This window comes from Geotrypetes seraphini, chromosome 6, assembly GCF_902459505.1.
Source record: "Geotrypetes seraphini chromosome 6, aGeoSer1.1, whole genome shotgun sequence".
NCBI lineage: Eukaryota > Metazoa > Chordata > Amphibia > Gymnophiona > Dermophiidae > Geotrypetes > Geotrypetes seraphini.
This window is the reverse complement of record NC_047089.1, coordinates 238,005,994-238,024,206: the sequence shown is the minus strand read 5'-3', so window position 1 is coordinate 238,024,206 and position 18,213 is coordinate 238,005,994. Positions and strand designations below refer to the sequence as shown.

The following is an 18,213-nucleotide window of genomic DNA, read 5'->3' as shown; positions in this document are numbered from 1 at the left end:
TGTCCCTCTCCCTGCCCCTGTGTCTTTCTTCCTTTCTTTCTGTCTCCCTCCCTCCCGCTGTCTGTCTGTCATTATTTCCCTCCTTTTCCCTGTGCAGCAGCAACAGCATTTCCCTCCTTCCCCCCCCCCCACTTTCCTTTGCAGAAGCAGCAGCGGTATTTCCCTTCCCCTCCAGGTCCCTGTGAAGTAGTAGCAGCATTTTCCCCCACCCCCATTCCCTTCTCTCTCCCCCCACTTTCCTTTGCAGAAACAGCAGTGGTATTTCCCTTCCCCTCCAGGTCCCTGTGAAGCAGTAGCAGCATTTTCCCCCACCCCCATTCCCTTCTCTTACCGCGAGCTGTCCTCCATTTGGCCCCTCCCTTCTCTTAACGCGAGCTGTCCTGCTCTGTTCGGCCCCTCCCTTCTCTTAACGTGATCTGGCCTGCTCCGTTTGGCCCCTCCCCCTTCCCTTCCCACGGTCTAGCCTGCGTTTCTTTAGCTGGAGTCCTGTTCTTTTTTGGCCCCCCATTTCCCTTCCCGCAAGCTGGCCTGCTGCGGCCGAAGGTTTTTTTTAAAGTTTAAAAGTGCCGCCGGCGGCTCCTCTCACAATCCCCGCCAGCGTTGGAAGCCTTCTCCGACGCTGGTGCAGGCTCGTGAGAGGAGCCGACACCGCAGCTTGAGAGGTGGAGAACAGGGAGTCCAGCGCTGCCGGCCAGTTTGACGAAGTGAGGATGGGAGGGGGGAGTCGCTGCCGAGACCGCTATGTTAGATGGAGTGAGGGAAGAGGGGGAGTCACTGGCGTGTTCCCTGCCTCCGTGTTGCAAACGTCGGCTGTGAAGTGTAAAGGAGACAGAGCCGGCAAGACCACACATCACCTGCGAGAGAGGGACCGTTGTATGTGCGCATGCGCACTCTGCCGACCACAGAACTACAGATCAGGCAACACGGTGGTAGAGTGCGCATGCGCGCTTAGCGTTTTATATTAGATTATCCTTTCATTGAAACTTATAAGCACAATGAGGACTATAATTTTCTCTGTTAGCGCCCCCTATCTCTGGAACAGTATTCCAAATTACTTACGTGAAAAATCAACTCTTGCCAACTTTAAGGTGAAGTTAAAAACATTTCTCTTTCTCGATGTTTTTGTAATATAAACTGTCCTTTTAAGGGTGACTTAGATCCAAGAAAGGTTTTTACCTTCTGCCCCCTCTCCCTTTGTTATTCTTTCCCTTGCATGTTCTCTTTCTCTCTATCAATTGTAGTTCTAACCCTTCCTTCACTTTTGTTCTCATTTGTCAATGTCAACGTCTTTACAAATTGTTATTACTCCCTGTTTGTTTTTGTTTAAAATGTATTTTATTGGTGTGGCTTGGAAGCGCATGGCAATAGTCGGGTGAACGGTGAGCTCCGTCCCGATAGATCGTTTTAAAGATTATTTAAGTTACAAAAGTTAACTTTTCTTGTTGGATACGGGAGAATTAATTATAAATATGGCGTCTGGAAAGAATAACAAAGCTGATTCAGCTTTTGTGATGCCGGCAAGTGCAAAAAGAGCCAAACCTGAGCCTCCGACCCCTTCGAAAAAACAGGCAGAGAAGAAAGTTGCTGAAACAGCTGAAATATTGAAGGAACTGAAAGCAATTAAAGAAATTGTGCTAGGAAACTCCAAGGATATTAAAGAGGTTAAGAAGGAAGTAAATATTCTTAACAGGAAAAGGGAGCTGGTGGAGAATAAGATTGTTAATCTTAATGATAGAATGCTGGCAGTTGAAACAGATTTATTCAAATTCAAGCCGGTGCAAAAGAAAATGGATATACTTACGCAAATGCTGGAGGATTGTAGTAATAGGGAGAGAAGAAGTAATTTAAGATTACTTGGGATTCCGGAAGGGGCAGAAGAAAATAATATTACTTCCTTTCTGGAGAATCTCCTCCCTAAAATCCTCCCTCTCAACTTTAAATATCCTATTGAAATTGAAAGAGCTCACAGAATACCAGTCAGGAGGAATGATACTCAAAGGGGACCTCGTCCAATAATATTCAAGCTCTTAAGACATCAGCAAGTATTGGATATTATTCGGCTGGCTAAAGAAAAGAACTTAAAGTTTCAGGACTCTCGCATACACTTTGTTCCAGATTTTGCTCCTGCCACTGCAGCAAAGAGGAAAAAATTTCTTGATATGAGACCACAGCTCAGAAGTCTTGGAGCAAAATATGGGTTGATTTATCCAGCGATGATGAAAGTGACTTTCAAGAATAAAACAATGAATTTCAAGGAACCAGAAGAGTTGCAGGACTTTTTGCAGAGACAAGAGGAACTTATGATTACATAGAGACATGGACTTTATTATTTATTTTTTAGATGCTCTGTGTTGCATTTTAATTTCTTTAAAAGATGCAGTTCAATGTATTATATATTTGGTGCTTTTAATACAGTCTACAGTTAGTACAGTTTACTGGTTTTAGAATTGAAATGGTTCCATATTTGGAATCTTATCCTTTTATGGAGTTATGGAATTACTTACAGGCTGTTTATTTTTGATGCTAATGTAGTTTTGATGAGTAACCTTATATGGTATTACTTATATAGTAATATGCTTTTATGTCAAAAGGTTATTGGAATGGAAAAGGAAAGGAAGAGGTAGGAAGAAAAAAAAAAAGACATAAAAGTTTTGTTTGGTTTTTATTAAAGAAAATTCTTTTAAGGAGGTCGGTTTAGATATTAGGGATTTGAGGAAAGGGTTTAATTGTTAAAATATTCTTTGTGTAACTTATGATTATAGATTTTTTTTTTGTTTGTTTTTTGAATGTTCTATCGGGGGAATTCTTTTTACCTGATTATATATGTGTGTTTTCAAGCTTACACATTTATTAAAGGGTGGGGGGTGGGAATAGGGTGGAGGGATGGGAAGGGGAGGGGGAGTGGGATGATTAATGTTTCTTTAAGACATGAAGTTGGGAAAAGTGCAGAAATTGAAATGTTTATTGAAAATAGGATAAATGTAAAATTTGAATTTTTCTTTTATAATCTTATTTTCGGGGGGGGTAAGGGATGGGGGGATTTGATGAAGGAAATATATTTACTTAATGTGCTGAGGTCTGATCATTTTTATTATTATAGAAGTATTTGTCAAAATTTAATTATAAAATAGATGGATATAAAAATTTATTCTATTAATGTCAATGGTTTAAATCATCCTATTAAGAGAAAGAAAGTACTAACGTTCCTTAAAAAGCAAAATGCGGACATATATTTTATTCAAGAGTCGCACCTTTCTGAGCATGAATCTAAAAAGTTATCTGGGGGTTGGATTTCTAAATGCTTCTTTGCACCTGCAATAGGGAAAAAAGCTGGGGTTGCTGTCCTGATAAATAGGAAATACACTGCTGATTTCAAATTAATAAACCATGATCCTTTAGGAAGATGGGTGCAATATCAATATGGTTCTGGGAAATACAACCCTGGATTTATTAAATTTATATGCTCCTAATTCGAATCAAATGGAGTTTTTCAAACAAGTTCAACAATTACTGTTACCATTGGCTACTTCTAATTTAATAGTAGCAGGAGATTTCAATGCTGTAATGGATCCAATTTTGGATAAGAGACCAAGTAGAATTATGAAATCGTTAGGTTTAGATAATTTGATTCAATCTTGTAATTTAGTTGATATATGGCGTATTCTGCATTTTAATGATCGGGAATTCTCTTTTTGTTCTCAGGTCCACAAATCTTTCTCACAAATTGATTATATATACGTGTCTAATAATATAGCGCAGCGAGTGATGAATGCAGTTATTGATCCTATTGTAATTTCAGATCATGCTGGTGTGTGGATTGACTTTCAGAGTAATGATGTAGTACATTTCAATCCAATTTGGAGATTTGATAATGCTTTACTTGCGGATTCGAACTTTCTGGAAGATTTTAAATTAAAGATGAATTAATTTTTTCAAATAAATAATTCGGACAATATTAATGCTGAGATTTTGTGGGACGCATTTAAAGCAACAATGAGAGGAAATATTATTTCATATTCAGCATTTATCAAAAAACAACTTAAAAAACAATATGTTGATTTGGAAAAACAAATTAAAGTATTAGAGAATAAATTAATTGAGAAATGGGAACATAATACATTACAAAATTTATTAAAAGTAAAAGCGAAATATAATGAGATTTCTTCTCAATTTGTGAGGAAAGATATCTTCTATAAGCAAGTTCAGTATTATGGTAATTCAAACAAAGCTGGAAGATTATTAGCTAATTTTCTTAAAGCAAAAAAAAGGAAATCTAAGATTATTGCAATTAAAGACACACAAGGCAACACACTAACACCAAAAATATTTTAATACAATTTCTTGACTTTTATAAAGATTTATATTCTTCTGAATCTTATGAAAATAAAGAACAAGAGGGATTAAATTTCTTAAACTCATTTATTGGACCAAATGTTCCGGATCATATAAAACAAAGTTTAGAAGATCCTATATCTTTAAAAGAAATAGAATCAGCATTGAAGTCTCTTAGAGTTGGATCCGCTCCGGGTGGTGATGGTTATACTGTTGAATTCTATAAAACATTTCAAAATATCATCTTACCATATTTATTAAATGTGTATCAATACCAAATAAATAATGGGAATATATCAGGTACTATGGCTGATTCAGTAATTATTGTCTTACCAAAATCAAACAGGGATCCTACCTTGGTTTCAAATTACAGGCCTATATCTTTATTAAATGTAGATGGTAAGTTGCTTGCTAAAGTATTAGCAATAAGATTGGCAAAAGCTCTTCCTTTTATTATTGATGTACACCAAACAGGATTTATTGCTAAAAGACACTCATCAAACAATACTAGATGAGCATTTCACTCTTTAAATTTAGTGAAAAATTTGAATGATCCAGCTTTTATGCTATCTTTAGATGCAGAAAAAGCATTTGATAGAGTGGAATGGAGTTATATGTATCAAGCTCTGGAATGGTTTGGAATAGGCCCCGGTTTTATTAAAATGGTTCAGATTTTGTATAGCTCTCCTGGTGCAAGATTATATATTAATAACAATTTATCAGATAGATTTAACTTGCGTAGGGGAGTTAGACAAGGATGTCCTTTGTCCCCCTTACTTTTTGATATTGTTTTAGAACCCTTATTAATTGCAATTAATCAAACTAAGGAGATAAAGGGAATCCCATTTTCTTACTGGGAATTTAAACTTTCTGCATATGCAGATGATATATATTGTTATATTTAAGAGAACCGGGGAATACTGTTCCAAGTTTACTTAATCTTCTAGAGAAATTTGGGAAATTTTCTGGATATAAAATTAATTGGAGTAAATCAGAAATTCTTCCAATTAATGTTCACTGTACCAAAGGCTTATTTGATTCATATTCATTTATTTGGAAAGAAGAAGGATTAAAATATTTAGGAATTATTATCAAAAATACAATTGAAGATACAGTCAAAGAAAATGAAAAACTTTTATTAAAAAAAATAACAGAAATGTGTGAGCAATGGAATCCTTTACATCTTTCTTGGTGGGGAAGAGTCCAAACAATTAAAATGATGATGTTGCCTGTGGTTTGTTATCAAATGAGTATGATACCAATATTTTTTCAGGGGTCATTTTATAAAAAGTTAAATAATATTCTTACAAAGTTAGTTTGGTTTGGGAAAAGACCCAGAATTGCTTTAGTATCTTTACAAAGACCAATTGTGGAGGGAGGGGTAAATTTTCCAAATTTTTATAGGTACCATCAAGCCTATATTCTAAGACAGGGTATGTATTGGATCCTCCCAGATCTCATGGAGAATGTACCAGATTGGCTATATCTAGAATGGCGGCTCCTGTTCCCACTACATTTAGAACATCTAATTAGTATAAACATGCCAAGACGATATAAGGATAACAGAATTCTATTGGATACTTGGAAGACATTAAGATATAGTAGTAATCTATCACCAGAACCAATTGCTAAATCATTAAATCAATCAATTTGGGTAAACTCCAGGATCAAGATTGGCGGATACAAAATCGTCTGGAAACAATGGATAATTGCAGGTATACGAACATTGAATGATGTTATTTCAGAAGGAACAATGCTTAGTTTTTCACAATTGCAACATAAATTTGGATTAAATAAAACACAATATTTTAAATGGTTGCAATTGAAGCAAGCTATTCAGGCAGGGTTCCCTGAATGGAAAGATCTTAATACTCAATATAGTCTGCAGGTTTTATGTTTCCAGGCGGATTTCTTGGGTCACCAAGCCGCAAAATGGTATAAATTGATATATGGATTTTTAAATAAAAAAAAGAAAACTGGACTTAGGGATATTTGGAGTATTGAGATTGGTCAGACAATATCTGAGTCTCAATGGCCACGATTTTGGTCCTGGAGATTAAGATCTACAAAGTCAGCATCTATGAGTCAAACTTGGATGTTTTTGTTACATAGAGTTTTATGGACCCCTACGCGCTTACAAAAGATAGATAGTACTAGATCTAATAGATGCTGGCATTGCAGAATAGAAGTTGGGACATTAGACCACTTAATTTTTTTTTGTCCCTGTGTAAATGCATTTTGGAAACTAATTTGGCCCCAAATTAATGAATTACTAGAAAATCATGTAGGACTCTCATATGATACTATACTATTTGGTACAGCAATGAGAACTCAGAGTCCGATTACAGCAAACAATAACAAACTATTATTAATATTGACAGGGGTCGCCATGCAACAAATAACTCAAAATTGGAAGGATTATACCAAATTAAACTATACATTTTGGTGGAATTCAGTCTGTCATATATACAAAATGGAAAAAACAATAGCATTACAACAGGGAAATATTCATAATTTTAAGAAAATTTGGGAACCATTGACTCGTTATTCCAATGATCAGATTTCATAGCACATTAGTAATGATTATATAAGAATGGGGATGGGAGGGGAATGTATATTATATGGATTTAAGAAATGAAAAAAAGGGGGAGGGTTATATTTTATGTGATAAGATGAATTATTTGTAATCACAATTTTTCATGTGTTAATTGAAGTTTTATGTACAATTAAATTATTGTAAGAATGAAAAATTTATAAATAAAATATTAAAAAAAAAAAAAATAAATATTTTATTTAGTACTTTATTTTAGCGTTTTTGTACACCACCTAGAAGGCTTGATTGGGCGGTATAAACAATTTTAAATAAACTTGAAACCTAGTACCATGGTTATTTAGATACTGTTTTTATTTTACAAAAGAGCAATATATAAAAACATGAATAAATAAAGAGCAGCAGTTACAGATGAGTACTTGCTATATTTGATTACATAGATTAATAATGCGACTGAATGCTTCTGATAACCCTCCTGAGATTTTTGTTTTATTTCTGTAAGAAAGAGAAATAATCAATTTGATTCTGACATTTTCACAGTTTTACACACAAAACAGAGGCATGTATTATTTTAAAATGTAATTTTGCTTCAGTTTAGAAATACAAAGTAAGTACAAAATTATAGCTACATTTTCACTTTATTGCAGGCAGCAGCTGATGCTTGCAGACTGATGGGATACAGGGTTTATTATGATCAAATGATTCGTGATGAAGTTCAGCACCTGAAGCACAAAATAACAGACATAATAGATGTTGCAACTATGAAAGATTATATGCAAGTAAGAAATCTATCATTGTTTTCAGATAGTCTCTCAAGTTATTAGATGTCAAGTGACGTTCCATGCCTTTCTACTGAAGAGCTAATGGCATTCAATTGATGGTATGAAACCATGTAACAACATTGCTGATGGGATGACAAATGATGGGGGTGTATCCGCAGAGGTTTCGTCAGCAGGAGACCTGAAGTTATGATGCCGTTGTACAGAGCCATGGTGAGGCCTCACTTGGAGTACTGTGTTCAGTTTTGGAGACCACACTACCGAAAGGACGTGCTGAGGATCGAGTCGGTTCAGCGAACGGCCACCAGGATGGTCTTGGGGCTCAAGGATCTCACGTATGAAGAAAGATTAAAAAAATTGCGACTGTACTCACTTGAGGAAAGAAGAGAACGGGGAGATGTGATTGAAACATATAAGTACATCACGGGACGCATTGAGTCAGAAGATGATATCTTTTGGCTCATGGGACCCTTGACCACCAGAGGGCATCCGCTGAAAATCAGGGGAGGGAAGTTTCATGGCGACTCCAGGAAGTACTTCTTCACCGAAAGAGTAGTGGATCATTGGAACAGACTCCCACTCCAGGTGATAAAGGCCAGCAGCGTGACGGATTTTAAGAGAAAATGGGATACTCACATGGGATCTTTAAGGGAGTAAATTCAGGGGAGGGGATACTTGGAATGGGCAGACTTGGTGGGCTATAGCCCTTTTCTGCTGCTTGTTTCTATGTTTCTATGATGCTATAACAGGAAGCAGAAGAAAACCCACAGTGTATTATACAAATTGTGTTCTAATTGAAGATGTCTTAACCTTCATTTGCTTCTGTCGCATCTCTCACTGATGACTGATAACATGACCTATCTCATCTGCCCATTTTTCTACCTATTGCAATATTATAGATCTCAGTTCATTTTTGGCTGAACCTTTGCTCCCCAATTCCTACAGATCCTATGTGCTTGTTCCATGGAGACTGGTCATGGGATCAAGCCCGCGCATAGGCTTGTTCCATGGAGACTGGTCATGAGATCAACCTCCCTCCCCCCACACACATTTCCAAGGATCAGGTCTGCCACTCTCCCACACTTCCAGGACCCCCAAACAGCACCTTTTACCTTGTTACCCATCTACCCTCCTGCATCCCAGGAACCCCAGACAATATGTCATACATCCTGCCACCCTCCTAACAGTACTTCAAATATCCTCCCTCTCTTCCAGACTCTTGACATCTTGACCTTTAGTGATAGTACTACAAGACTACTGCTAAGGGTCAAAAACATAATTTTGATGTTTGGTGTCTGATGGGATAACAACAATTGGGAATTGCTCCTGTTCCTCCTAAACACCCCTATAATACCTCATACATTTTCTTTCTTCCAGACTGAATCTCATATACCCTCCCATCCTTCCCTGGGCTTTTAGTGAAAATTTTCTCTGGTATCTCATGGGGAACAGGAAGGCAATGATTCACTAAACAGAAGATGGAACACCGATTGGGCTTGCCGATCCAAATTTTAGCGACTGCTGAGGACCAGTCGCTTACGTCCTTGCCTACTGTCCTGTTCTTTGCCGCCCTGAAATCCCAGCCCTGCAGCCCTGAAATCCTAGTATCAAAAAGTAAAAACAACAAAATGAAACCTCTCCCTTATGCAAAAAGCACCCTGCTCTCTGCCGCCCTACCTCTCTGCGAGCCCGTGGTTCTAACCCGGGGCTGCACTATTTTGGCATGTTCTGTTCCCCTGCAAAGCGTGTTCTGTTCCAATGATTCTCATGGGGCCAGTGAGTGCAGCCACTCCTCCCCCTTTCGTTTTAACCTCAAGCTTGTGCGGAGAGCAGGCGCATGCACAGATCACATCTCCAGGCAAAGAGGATGGTCTGCGCATGCTTCTGGATCACTCTGCAGCGATCTGTGAAGTCGGTAAGAAGCGTGCATCCGATCACCTCATTTGCATGAGGACGCTGTAGTGAATCGGTCACCCGCCGAGACTCGGCCACGGATCGCCCATGGATCGCAAAGATCGGTGAGCTTTAGTGAATCTAGCCCAAGTTGGTAAATCACCATCTTACATGCCCCTAAGCACTCTCTGTTCAATATTAAGCAACAGCTAAACAACTTAATTGAAGGGCTTAAATTAGGAACTAATATTAGGAACTAATATTAGGTTCCCATTTTCATGGATTAGAGAAGCCTAAAATGTCTGAATATAGCCCCCTAACCACTGAGACATCTAACACTGGGACAGGTATAAGGATGCCTAAGTTAGGTGTTCAGTGCTGAGTGCCTGACTTCATTTCTGGCTTCACCTCCTTTTAAGGTATCTGTCTAAATAAAGGCACCTTATGATTTGAGATGGCTGCAATTAGGGGCGTGGCTTACCGCGCACACAAAATGGACGTGTGATCGCGGCGCTCCTCTCAACTAGGCAACAAATGATTAAAAATTTTCCCCTTCGAGTTGATTTTGACAGAAAAATCAATGCTGATTGATAAAACTTATATATCAACCAACAGAGACAATACTTTCTCCACCGGTACTGAGGAAAGACCTGAGGGGAAGGAGACAAGTAAGGCTGTTGTTTTTTTTTGCCGGCTTTTCTCTGTGCTGGTGCGGCACGGTGGTGAGGGCGGGCTATTGAAGATTTGAACAGGCCAACGGCAAAAGAAAAAAAGTAAAAGGAAGACTGATCTCGGTGGGAGGCTAGTGCCGGTCGATTCTGGAGCTGTGGCGGTTTGATGCAGCCCTCTCCTGCCGACGCTGAGACGGAGCCCTGGGGCGGAGAGTCAAGGAGATCAGTTACTCCTTCGCCGGTTTCTTTTTATGCTATAAAGAGTGACATATAAAGCAAGATACTGGAAAGAGTGAAGGCAGACTATTGAACATTGAATTAGCCAACGACAGAAAAGAAAGAAAAAAGTTTCTCCCTTCAGACCGATTTCGGTAGAGGGCTGGTGCCTGTCAAAGATAAAAATATGGCAGTTTGATGTAGCCCTCCCCCGCTGATGTTAAAGCAAAGCCCTGAGGATAAGAAGCGTGCTGAACGACATAAAAAATAACTGTGGAGAAATAAAATCGGCGAAACTGTGGCAACCGATACTACCCTCCACCTGCCGAAACTAAAATAAAGCCCTGAGGGAAGAGAGCCAAAAAGAAAATCTGTTATTTCCTCACCGGCATAACAGAGAAAGAAAAATTAAGAGCGCCTTTTTTCTCAGTGCTGAAGCGATGCGGTGTTGAGGGCTGAGATTTCTGATGAGCTAAACGATAAAAAATTAAAAAGAGGCTTGAAGACCACGGTGAACTGACATTGAACTAACCGACGACAAAATAGGAAAAGATAAAAGCTTCCTCCATTTAAACTAATTTTGGTGAAAGGCTAGTTCCTGTCAGTCTGAAATTAAGGCAGTTTGAAGTAGCCCTCCCCTGCCGGTTTTGAAGAGAAATCCTGAGGGTAAGGAGCCGATTTTTGTACTGTGTGACATCAAAAAAGAAAACTGGGGCCAATTGAAACTACCCTTCAACGAAATTAGACAGGAACCCTGAAGGAAGAGATCCAAAAAAAAAAAAAGTTTGCTATTTCCTCAACAGCATAGCATTGAAGGCGAGCTATATTATATTGTGGTGGACAGAAATCTCACTGAGCATAAAGATTGTGGAGAAGATAAAATCTGTAAAAATATAAAAATAGGTTCAGGAATATGGCAAGTACCAGACAAAATAAAAATGAGGCTGGTATGTCAGCAAAAAGACAGAAGCAGGATCAAATTACACCAAGTAAGATCCCACTTCCTGCTGAAGAACCTGATATATTGAGTAAAGCAGAAGTTATGGAAGAACTGAGACAGATTAAACAAATGCTTAAAGAGACTGTGACTATTATGGCTGAAATGAAAGAAGAAATACTAAATATCCACAGACAAATGGAAATAAATAATAAAAGAACAACTGTCTTAGAAACTAAAATGGAGGTCTTAGAAGGTGAAGCAAACAGATGCAAAAATGACAGTTTGGAACTGAATAAATTGAAAGATCAACTGGAAGACTATGAAAACCGAGGAAGAAGAAAAAATATTAAACTTTTTGGAATACAAGAAAATTTGGAAGGGAAAAATGCCATACAATTTCTAGAAAACTTAATTCCAAAAATACTACAACTGGATTTAAAACAACCATTAGAAATAGAAAGGGCGCATAGGATCCCAGTAAAAAATATAGAAAATCAAGGCAGACCAAGACCACTAATATTCAAAATGCTTAGATACCAACAAGCAATAGAAATATTAAATGCTGCCAAGAAAGATAAAAATCTAAATTACAAAAGATCCAAAATATGGTTTTTGCCGGATTTTGCTAAAAACACAGCAAATAAAAGAAAGAGACTATTAGACTTGAGACCTCAATTAAAAGAAAAAGGATACAAATACGGATTGTATTATCCAGCAAAAATGAGAGTATCATCTGGAGATAAATCTTTGTATTTTGAAGATCCAGAAAAACTAAAAACCTTTCTTTCAAAATCAGAACCTATGTCATTTTAACATAAAATATCAAGATTGGTTTTGATCATATTGTGAAAAATATAAAAATGTGAGACATTGAAATACTGAAGAAAGAAAAATATAAAACTAAAGAAAAGACAATAAAAATATAAAGAAGAAATAGACAAAAAAGACAGAATGAAAACTCAAGGGACTAAACTTAAAAGAGTAAAATATGGATGGATGGAGTAAAGAGTGATCAGAAAGAAATAAAAACTTGAATAAAAAACAAAAGCGGAAGAAAAGAAAAAAAAATGCATCAGATAACAATAAAAATTGGATAAAAGAAGAATGCAAAAAAAAGAAAAATAATATTAAAATAATATATGAAGATATGGATATTTCTTTTTAGATTTTAAAGGATGATAAGAATTGATGGAATAGAAAGTATAAGATATAAGAAAAATATCAATACCATATTAAATATATGTTTAAGATAAAATTTTATGATATAAACTATAATACTGGGGAAATATAAATTAAAAATTGATGAATGGATAAAGATGCATTAATGAAATGTTAGGAGTAAAATATGACTAAATATATCAAAGGTTAATATAGATAGATAGAAGGGGATATTGATTGAATATTGGTTGCCTAGAGGGGAGGGGAATATTCGGGTTGCAGTTCCAATGTGTGTCCTTAAGCAGTCATTATATCGGGTGGGAAAGGGAGGGAAAAAGTTGGTATTTATTAGAATGATTAAGGAGAAAGTTAATAAGGGACTGGATACTTCAAGGGTAAATATGTGTGTCATAGAGAACATTTTTTGGATTTTAAATATGAAAGAAGAAGAGAAAAAGATTATAATGATAAGTTTTAAAATATATAATGTCTTTTAAGATATACTCTATTAATGTCAATGGCCTGAATCATGTAATCAAAAGAAAAAAGGTATTAGCATTTTTAAAAAAGCAAAACGCGGATATTTACTGTCTGCAGGAGACCCATCTTAATACAAAGGAATCACAGAAACTAACGGGTGGGTGGGTAAAAGAATGTTTTTTTGCTCCAGCAGAGGGTAAAAAAGCAGGGGTAGCAATTCTTATAAATAAAAAATGTATGGCCAAGATTAAGGTAATAAATTCAGACCCACATGGAAGATGGATACATGTTGATATAAGTATGGGAAATAATGCCCTGACGTTGTTTAATATATATGCCCCTAATTCGAATCAATCAGAATTTTTAAAAAAGTTACAGAATATGTTGTTACCACTGGCTGCTTCTAATTTAGTGGTGGCTGGAGATTTTAATGCTGTAATGGATCCATTATTGGATAAAAAACCAAGTAAAAGTATAAAATTTTTAGGTTTAGATAATTTGGCTCAATCATGCGATTTGAAGGATATATGGCGTATTCTTCATTTTAATGATCAGGAGTTTTCATTTTGTTCACAGGTTCATAAATCATTTTCAAGAATAGATTATATTTTTGTTTCAACAAATGAGGTACAACAGGTGATTAAAGCTTCCATAGATCCTATTATTATTTCGGATCATGCGGGAGTATGGATAGAATTACAATTGGATCAATTGGAAAAGGGTAGACCTCTTTGGAGATTTGATAATGCACTGCTTGTGGATGATAAATTTTTGGAAAATTTTAAAACACAAATTAATGATTTCTTTCAAATGAATTTAGTGGAGGATACATCTATTGAGAATGTATGGGATGCATTTAAAGCAACTATGAGGGGTAATATTATATCATATTCAGCTTTTATTAGGAAACAGATTAAAATGCAATATACAGAATTAGAAAAAGAAATCAAAATATTAGAAGCTAAATTGGTAAGCAAATGGGAAAATGAGATATTGCAAGCTCTTTTGAAAGCAAAAGGTAAATATAATGAATTAACATCAAAAATGATAAGAAGAGATTTGTTTTCCAAACAAGCAGTGTATTATGGAAATTCTAATAAGGCGGGAAGATTATTGGCAAATTATCTTAAAGCAAAAAAAAAGAAGAACTAATATAAATGGGATAAAAGATGATAATGGCATAATAACAAATCAAACAAATATAATTTTAAAACAATTTCTAAAATTTTATAAAGACCTGTATTCTTCCGAGCCTTATTTGGGAAGACAAAAAGATGGTAAAAATTTTTTAGATTCAATTAATGGACCTAAAATTCCTGATCATATAAAACGGAGTTTAGATGAACCTATATCATTAAAAGAATTAGAAACAGCATTGAGATCTCTTAGAGTTGGATCCGCTCCAGGTGGTGATGGTTATACAGTAGAATTTTATAAAACATTTCAAAATGTCCTTTCCCCACATTTACTAAATTTATATCAAAACAACTTATAAAAGGTGATATTAAAGGTACTATGGCTGAATCAATAATAATTGTTATACCTAAGCCAAATAAAGATCCTACTTTGGTTTCGAACTACAGGCCTATATCTTTAATAAATGTGGATAATAAACTTTTGGCGAAAATTTTGGCTTTGAGATTAGCCAAAGCTCTCCCACATATTATAGATATGCATCAGATGGGTTTCGTTGCTAAAAGACATTCCTCTAATAACTCTAGATTATTGTTTCATATGTTAAATTTATCAAAAAAAATAGATGAACCGACTTTTACAGTTTCCTTGGATGCAGAAAAAGCGTTTGATAGGGTAGAATGGAATTTTATGTATCAAGCTTTAGAATGGTTTGGAATAGGTTCTGGATTTATACAAATGGTAAAAACATTGTATAGCTTCCCGATTGCAAGATTAAATATTAATAATATGATATCTGATGGTTTTCAATTGCGGAGGGGAGTTAGACAAGGTTGTCCTTTATCTCCTTTGTTATTTGATGTTGTATTAGAACCCTTATTGTTAGCAATACAGCAAACAGGGGAGATACAGGGTATTCCATATTCAGATATGGAATATAAAATTTCGGCTTATGCTGATGATATTTTACTTTATTTGAGAAATCCAGAATCTACCTTATCTTCTTTATTGGAATTAATTGATAAGTTTGGCAAATTTTCAGGTTATAAAATTAATTGGAATAAATCTGAAATTATACCCTTAAATGTTCATTGTGTAAAAGGACTATTTAAAGATTTTCCGTTCATATGGAAGGAAGAAGGATTTAAATATCTTGGCATTCAAGTTAAAAATACAATTGAAGATACCGTAAAAGAGAATGAAAAATTTGTATTAAAAAAAGTTACGGAGTTGTGTGAGCAATGGAACCCTTTACATATTTCTTGGTGGGGGAGAGTTCAAACTATTAAAATGATGATGTTGCCTGTAGTTTGTTACCAAATGAGTATGATACCTATTTATTTTCAGGGGTCCTTTTATAAAAAACTTAATAGCATTTTAACGAAATTTCTTTGGCTTGGTAAAACACCTAGAATAGCTTTAGTAACTTTGCAAAAATCAATTAAGGAGGGAGGGGTAAATTTTCCAAATTTTTATAGGTACCATCAAGCCTATATTCTACGTCAGGGTATGTATTGGATCCTCCCAGAACTTATAGATAATGCACCAGATTGGTTATATTTGGAATGGCGCCTTATGTTTCCCCTAAATTTAGTTCACCTTCCAAGTATTAACATGCCTAGAAGATACAGAGAAAATAAAATATTAATGGATACTTGGAAAACGTTGAGATTTATTAGTAAATTAACACCTATCCCAATAAACAAATCAACTAATCAATCTCTATGGATAAACTCCAAGATCAAAATTGGCGGAACTCAAATCCTTTGGAAGAACTGGATTATTGCAGGCATTAGATCTCTAGATGATGTTATTTCAGAAGGTAAACTGCTGGATTTTTCACAATTGCAACATAGATTTGGTCTAAGTAAAACACAAAGTTTTAAATGGTTGCAATTGAATCAGGCCATTCAGGTTGGGTTCCCTGAATGGAAAACATTGAATAATCAATATAGTTTAAAGTTCTTATGTTTTCAAGCAGACTTCCTAGGACATCAAGCCGCATTGTGGTATAAATTAATATCTGGATATTTGAATAAAAAACCAAAAAATGGTCTAAGAGATATTTGGAGCATTGAGATTAAGCATCAAATTAATGCATCTCAATGGCCACTAATTTGGTCTTGGAGAATGAGATGTACAGTGTCAGCATCTATGAGACAAACTTGGTTCTTTCTATTACATAGAGCTTTTTGGACCCCTACACGTTTGCAAAAATTAGATAGTTCTAAGTCTAATAAATGCTGGCACTGTAATCTGGAACCAGGGACGTTAGATCACTTACTGTATCATTGTCCCTACATTAAAAGTTTTTGGAATACAATTTGGCCACAAATTAATAAATTGATGGAAAATTATATAGCAATATCTTATGATACAGTGTTATTTGGAATGATGATGAGAAAAAAAAGTCAAATTTCACCAGAAAATAACAAGCTTTTATTAATTATGACAGGGGTTGCCATTCAGCATATAACCAACAATTGGAAGAATTATAATAACCTAAATTATACATTTTGGTGGAATACAATATGTCATATATTCAAAATGGAAAGAGCAATAGCAATACAAAGAGGGACATATACTAAATTTATAAAAATATGGGGGCCATTGACAAAATATTGTAATGAATAAATAATTAGATTTTTCTTCTTCTTTTCTTCTTTTCAATATCTTTTATGAGACACACATAGAGGGGGGGTAGTGAAAATAATTTTTACATAATATGATTTAATATAATATATAATATGTAATATATGATAGAAAAGTAATAGAAGGGTGAGGGGTGGGAGAGGGAATAGAAATATATTTAGAATATGATGTATTAGATATAAAAGTGATATTGTGTATTCATAAATTGTATTTTAATATTTTGTACACTTTATGTAAAACTTGAAAATAAAAAATAATAAGAAAAAAAAAGAGATGGCTGCAATTAGATGCTTAGATATGGGAAATTTTTAATATCAAATATCTAGATACCTAGTTCATTAGAAAACTGGCCTGTCTATAAATGAGACTAATTTTTCAAAATGTTATTTTCTTTATTTTTTGTGATCTCGTATAACTATTTAGTATATCAGTCATCTGGATGAGACACCAGCATATCTTGGTGGAAGAGATAACCACTGGCGAAAGCTGTCTCTGGAAAATGTACCTAGAACAATGATAATGTACGACATAATAAATTATGCAGAGTCTGGTAAATTATCATCTCAGCTCAAGAAAGAACTGTCGTTTCTCCTCTGCCTACCACACAATGAAGAGGTGCAGCGTCGACAGCTCTCGATTGTTACACAGTCCAGGTAAATGTTTGGCCATGAGCATAACTGCTGCAAACAATACTCTGTTAACAGATTATAAGCCTCATTTTGCATAGGGATTCTGCATGGGAAATGGAACATCCAGGACAGAATGTTCACATCTAATTAAATTCTGAAATTCATTGCCAGAGAATGTGGTGAAAGCAGCTTCTACAGCAAAAGGTGGATGAGTCTTGAACCAGTGGGTTATTCTCTTTTATTTGTCAGTTTTAGAAGCCATCATCTACCTTTTTCTCTCAGCTGTCTCCTGAATCTCTGGGCTATGCTCCATCTCCTCAGTTTTTCCTTCTACGATGAAGTTAGAAGGCGTCTTTCTGATCTGCTCTGATTTAGATTTTTTTATTTTTGGGTATTTATCCAAACTGTAAGACTTGCAGTGCTTCAGATGTTCCCAGTTAGACAGCACTACTTAGAAGAAGACACAGACTCTGTGGTCAGAAGTCTGTAGCTAGGAGGGCAACCCTTTTACAGAGAACTTGCCTGCCCAACCTGCCCTAACACTTTGGTGGCTCTGAGATCGCTTTCCTGGGAACAAGGCTCGCTCCTGGTTTTACCGGAGCTTGAGCACAAGCTATGTGGCCTCATGCTAGTACTGAGGGCCTTAGTGGGTGCCTGCTGAGTTTCCTACCCCCCCTTCCAAGGATACGTGAGGAGCTGTGGGGGTCTGGGATCTCAGGCTCGTTCAGGGTTTGATTAGCAGCCTGAAGACATAAGCATTTGGAGTGAGATTTCATGC

At 35.9% G+C, this 18,213-nt stretch overlaps 1 protein-coding gene across 14 annotated transcripts in view; it reads left to right on the top strand.

Moving 5' to 3' along the window:
- The window catches only part of C6HXorf58 (chromosome 6 CXorf58 homolog), an 86,952-nt gene that overhangs the window by 53,757 nt on the left and 14,982 nt on the right, over positions 1-18,213 (top strand). For 13 of the 14 annotated variants that reach the window (XM_033949261.1, XM_033949260.1, XM_033949259.1 and 10 more), the window contains 2 exons: positions 7,531-7,662; positions 17,230-17,459. In XM_033949261.1, the coding sequence (XP_033805152.1) occupies positions 7,531-7,662; positions 17,230-17,459 (362 nt within the window). The remainder of the gene's footprint in view (positions 1-7,530; positions 7,663-17,229; positions 17,460-18,213) is intronic. The other variant, XM_033949263.1, reaches the window with a different exon arrangement.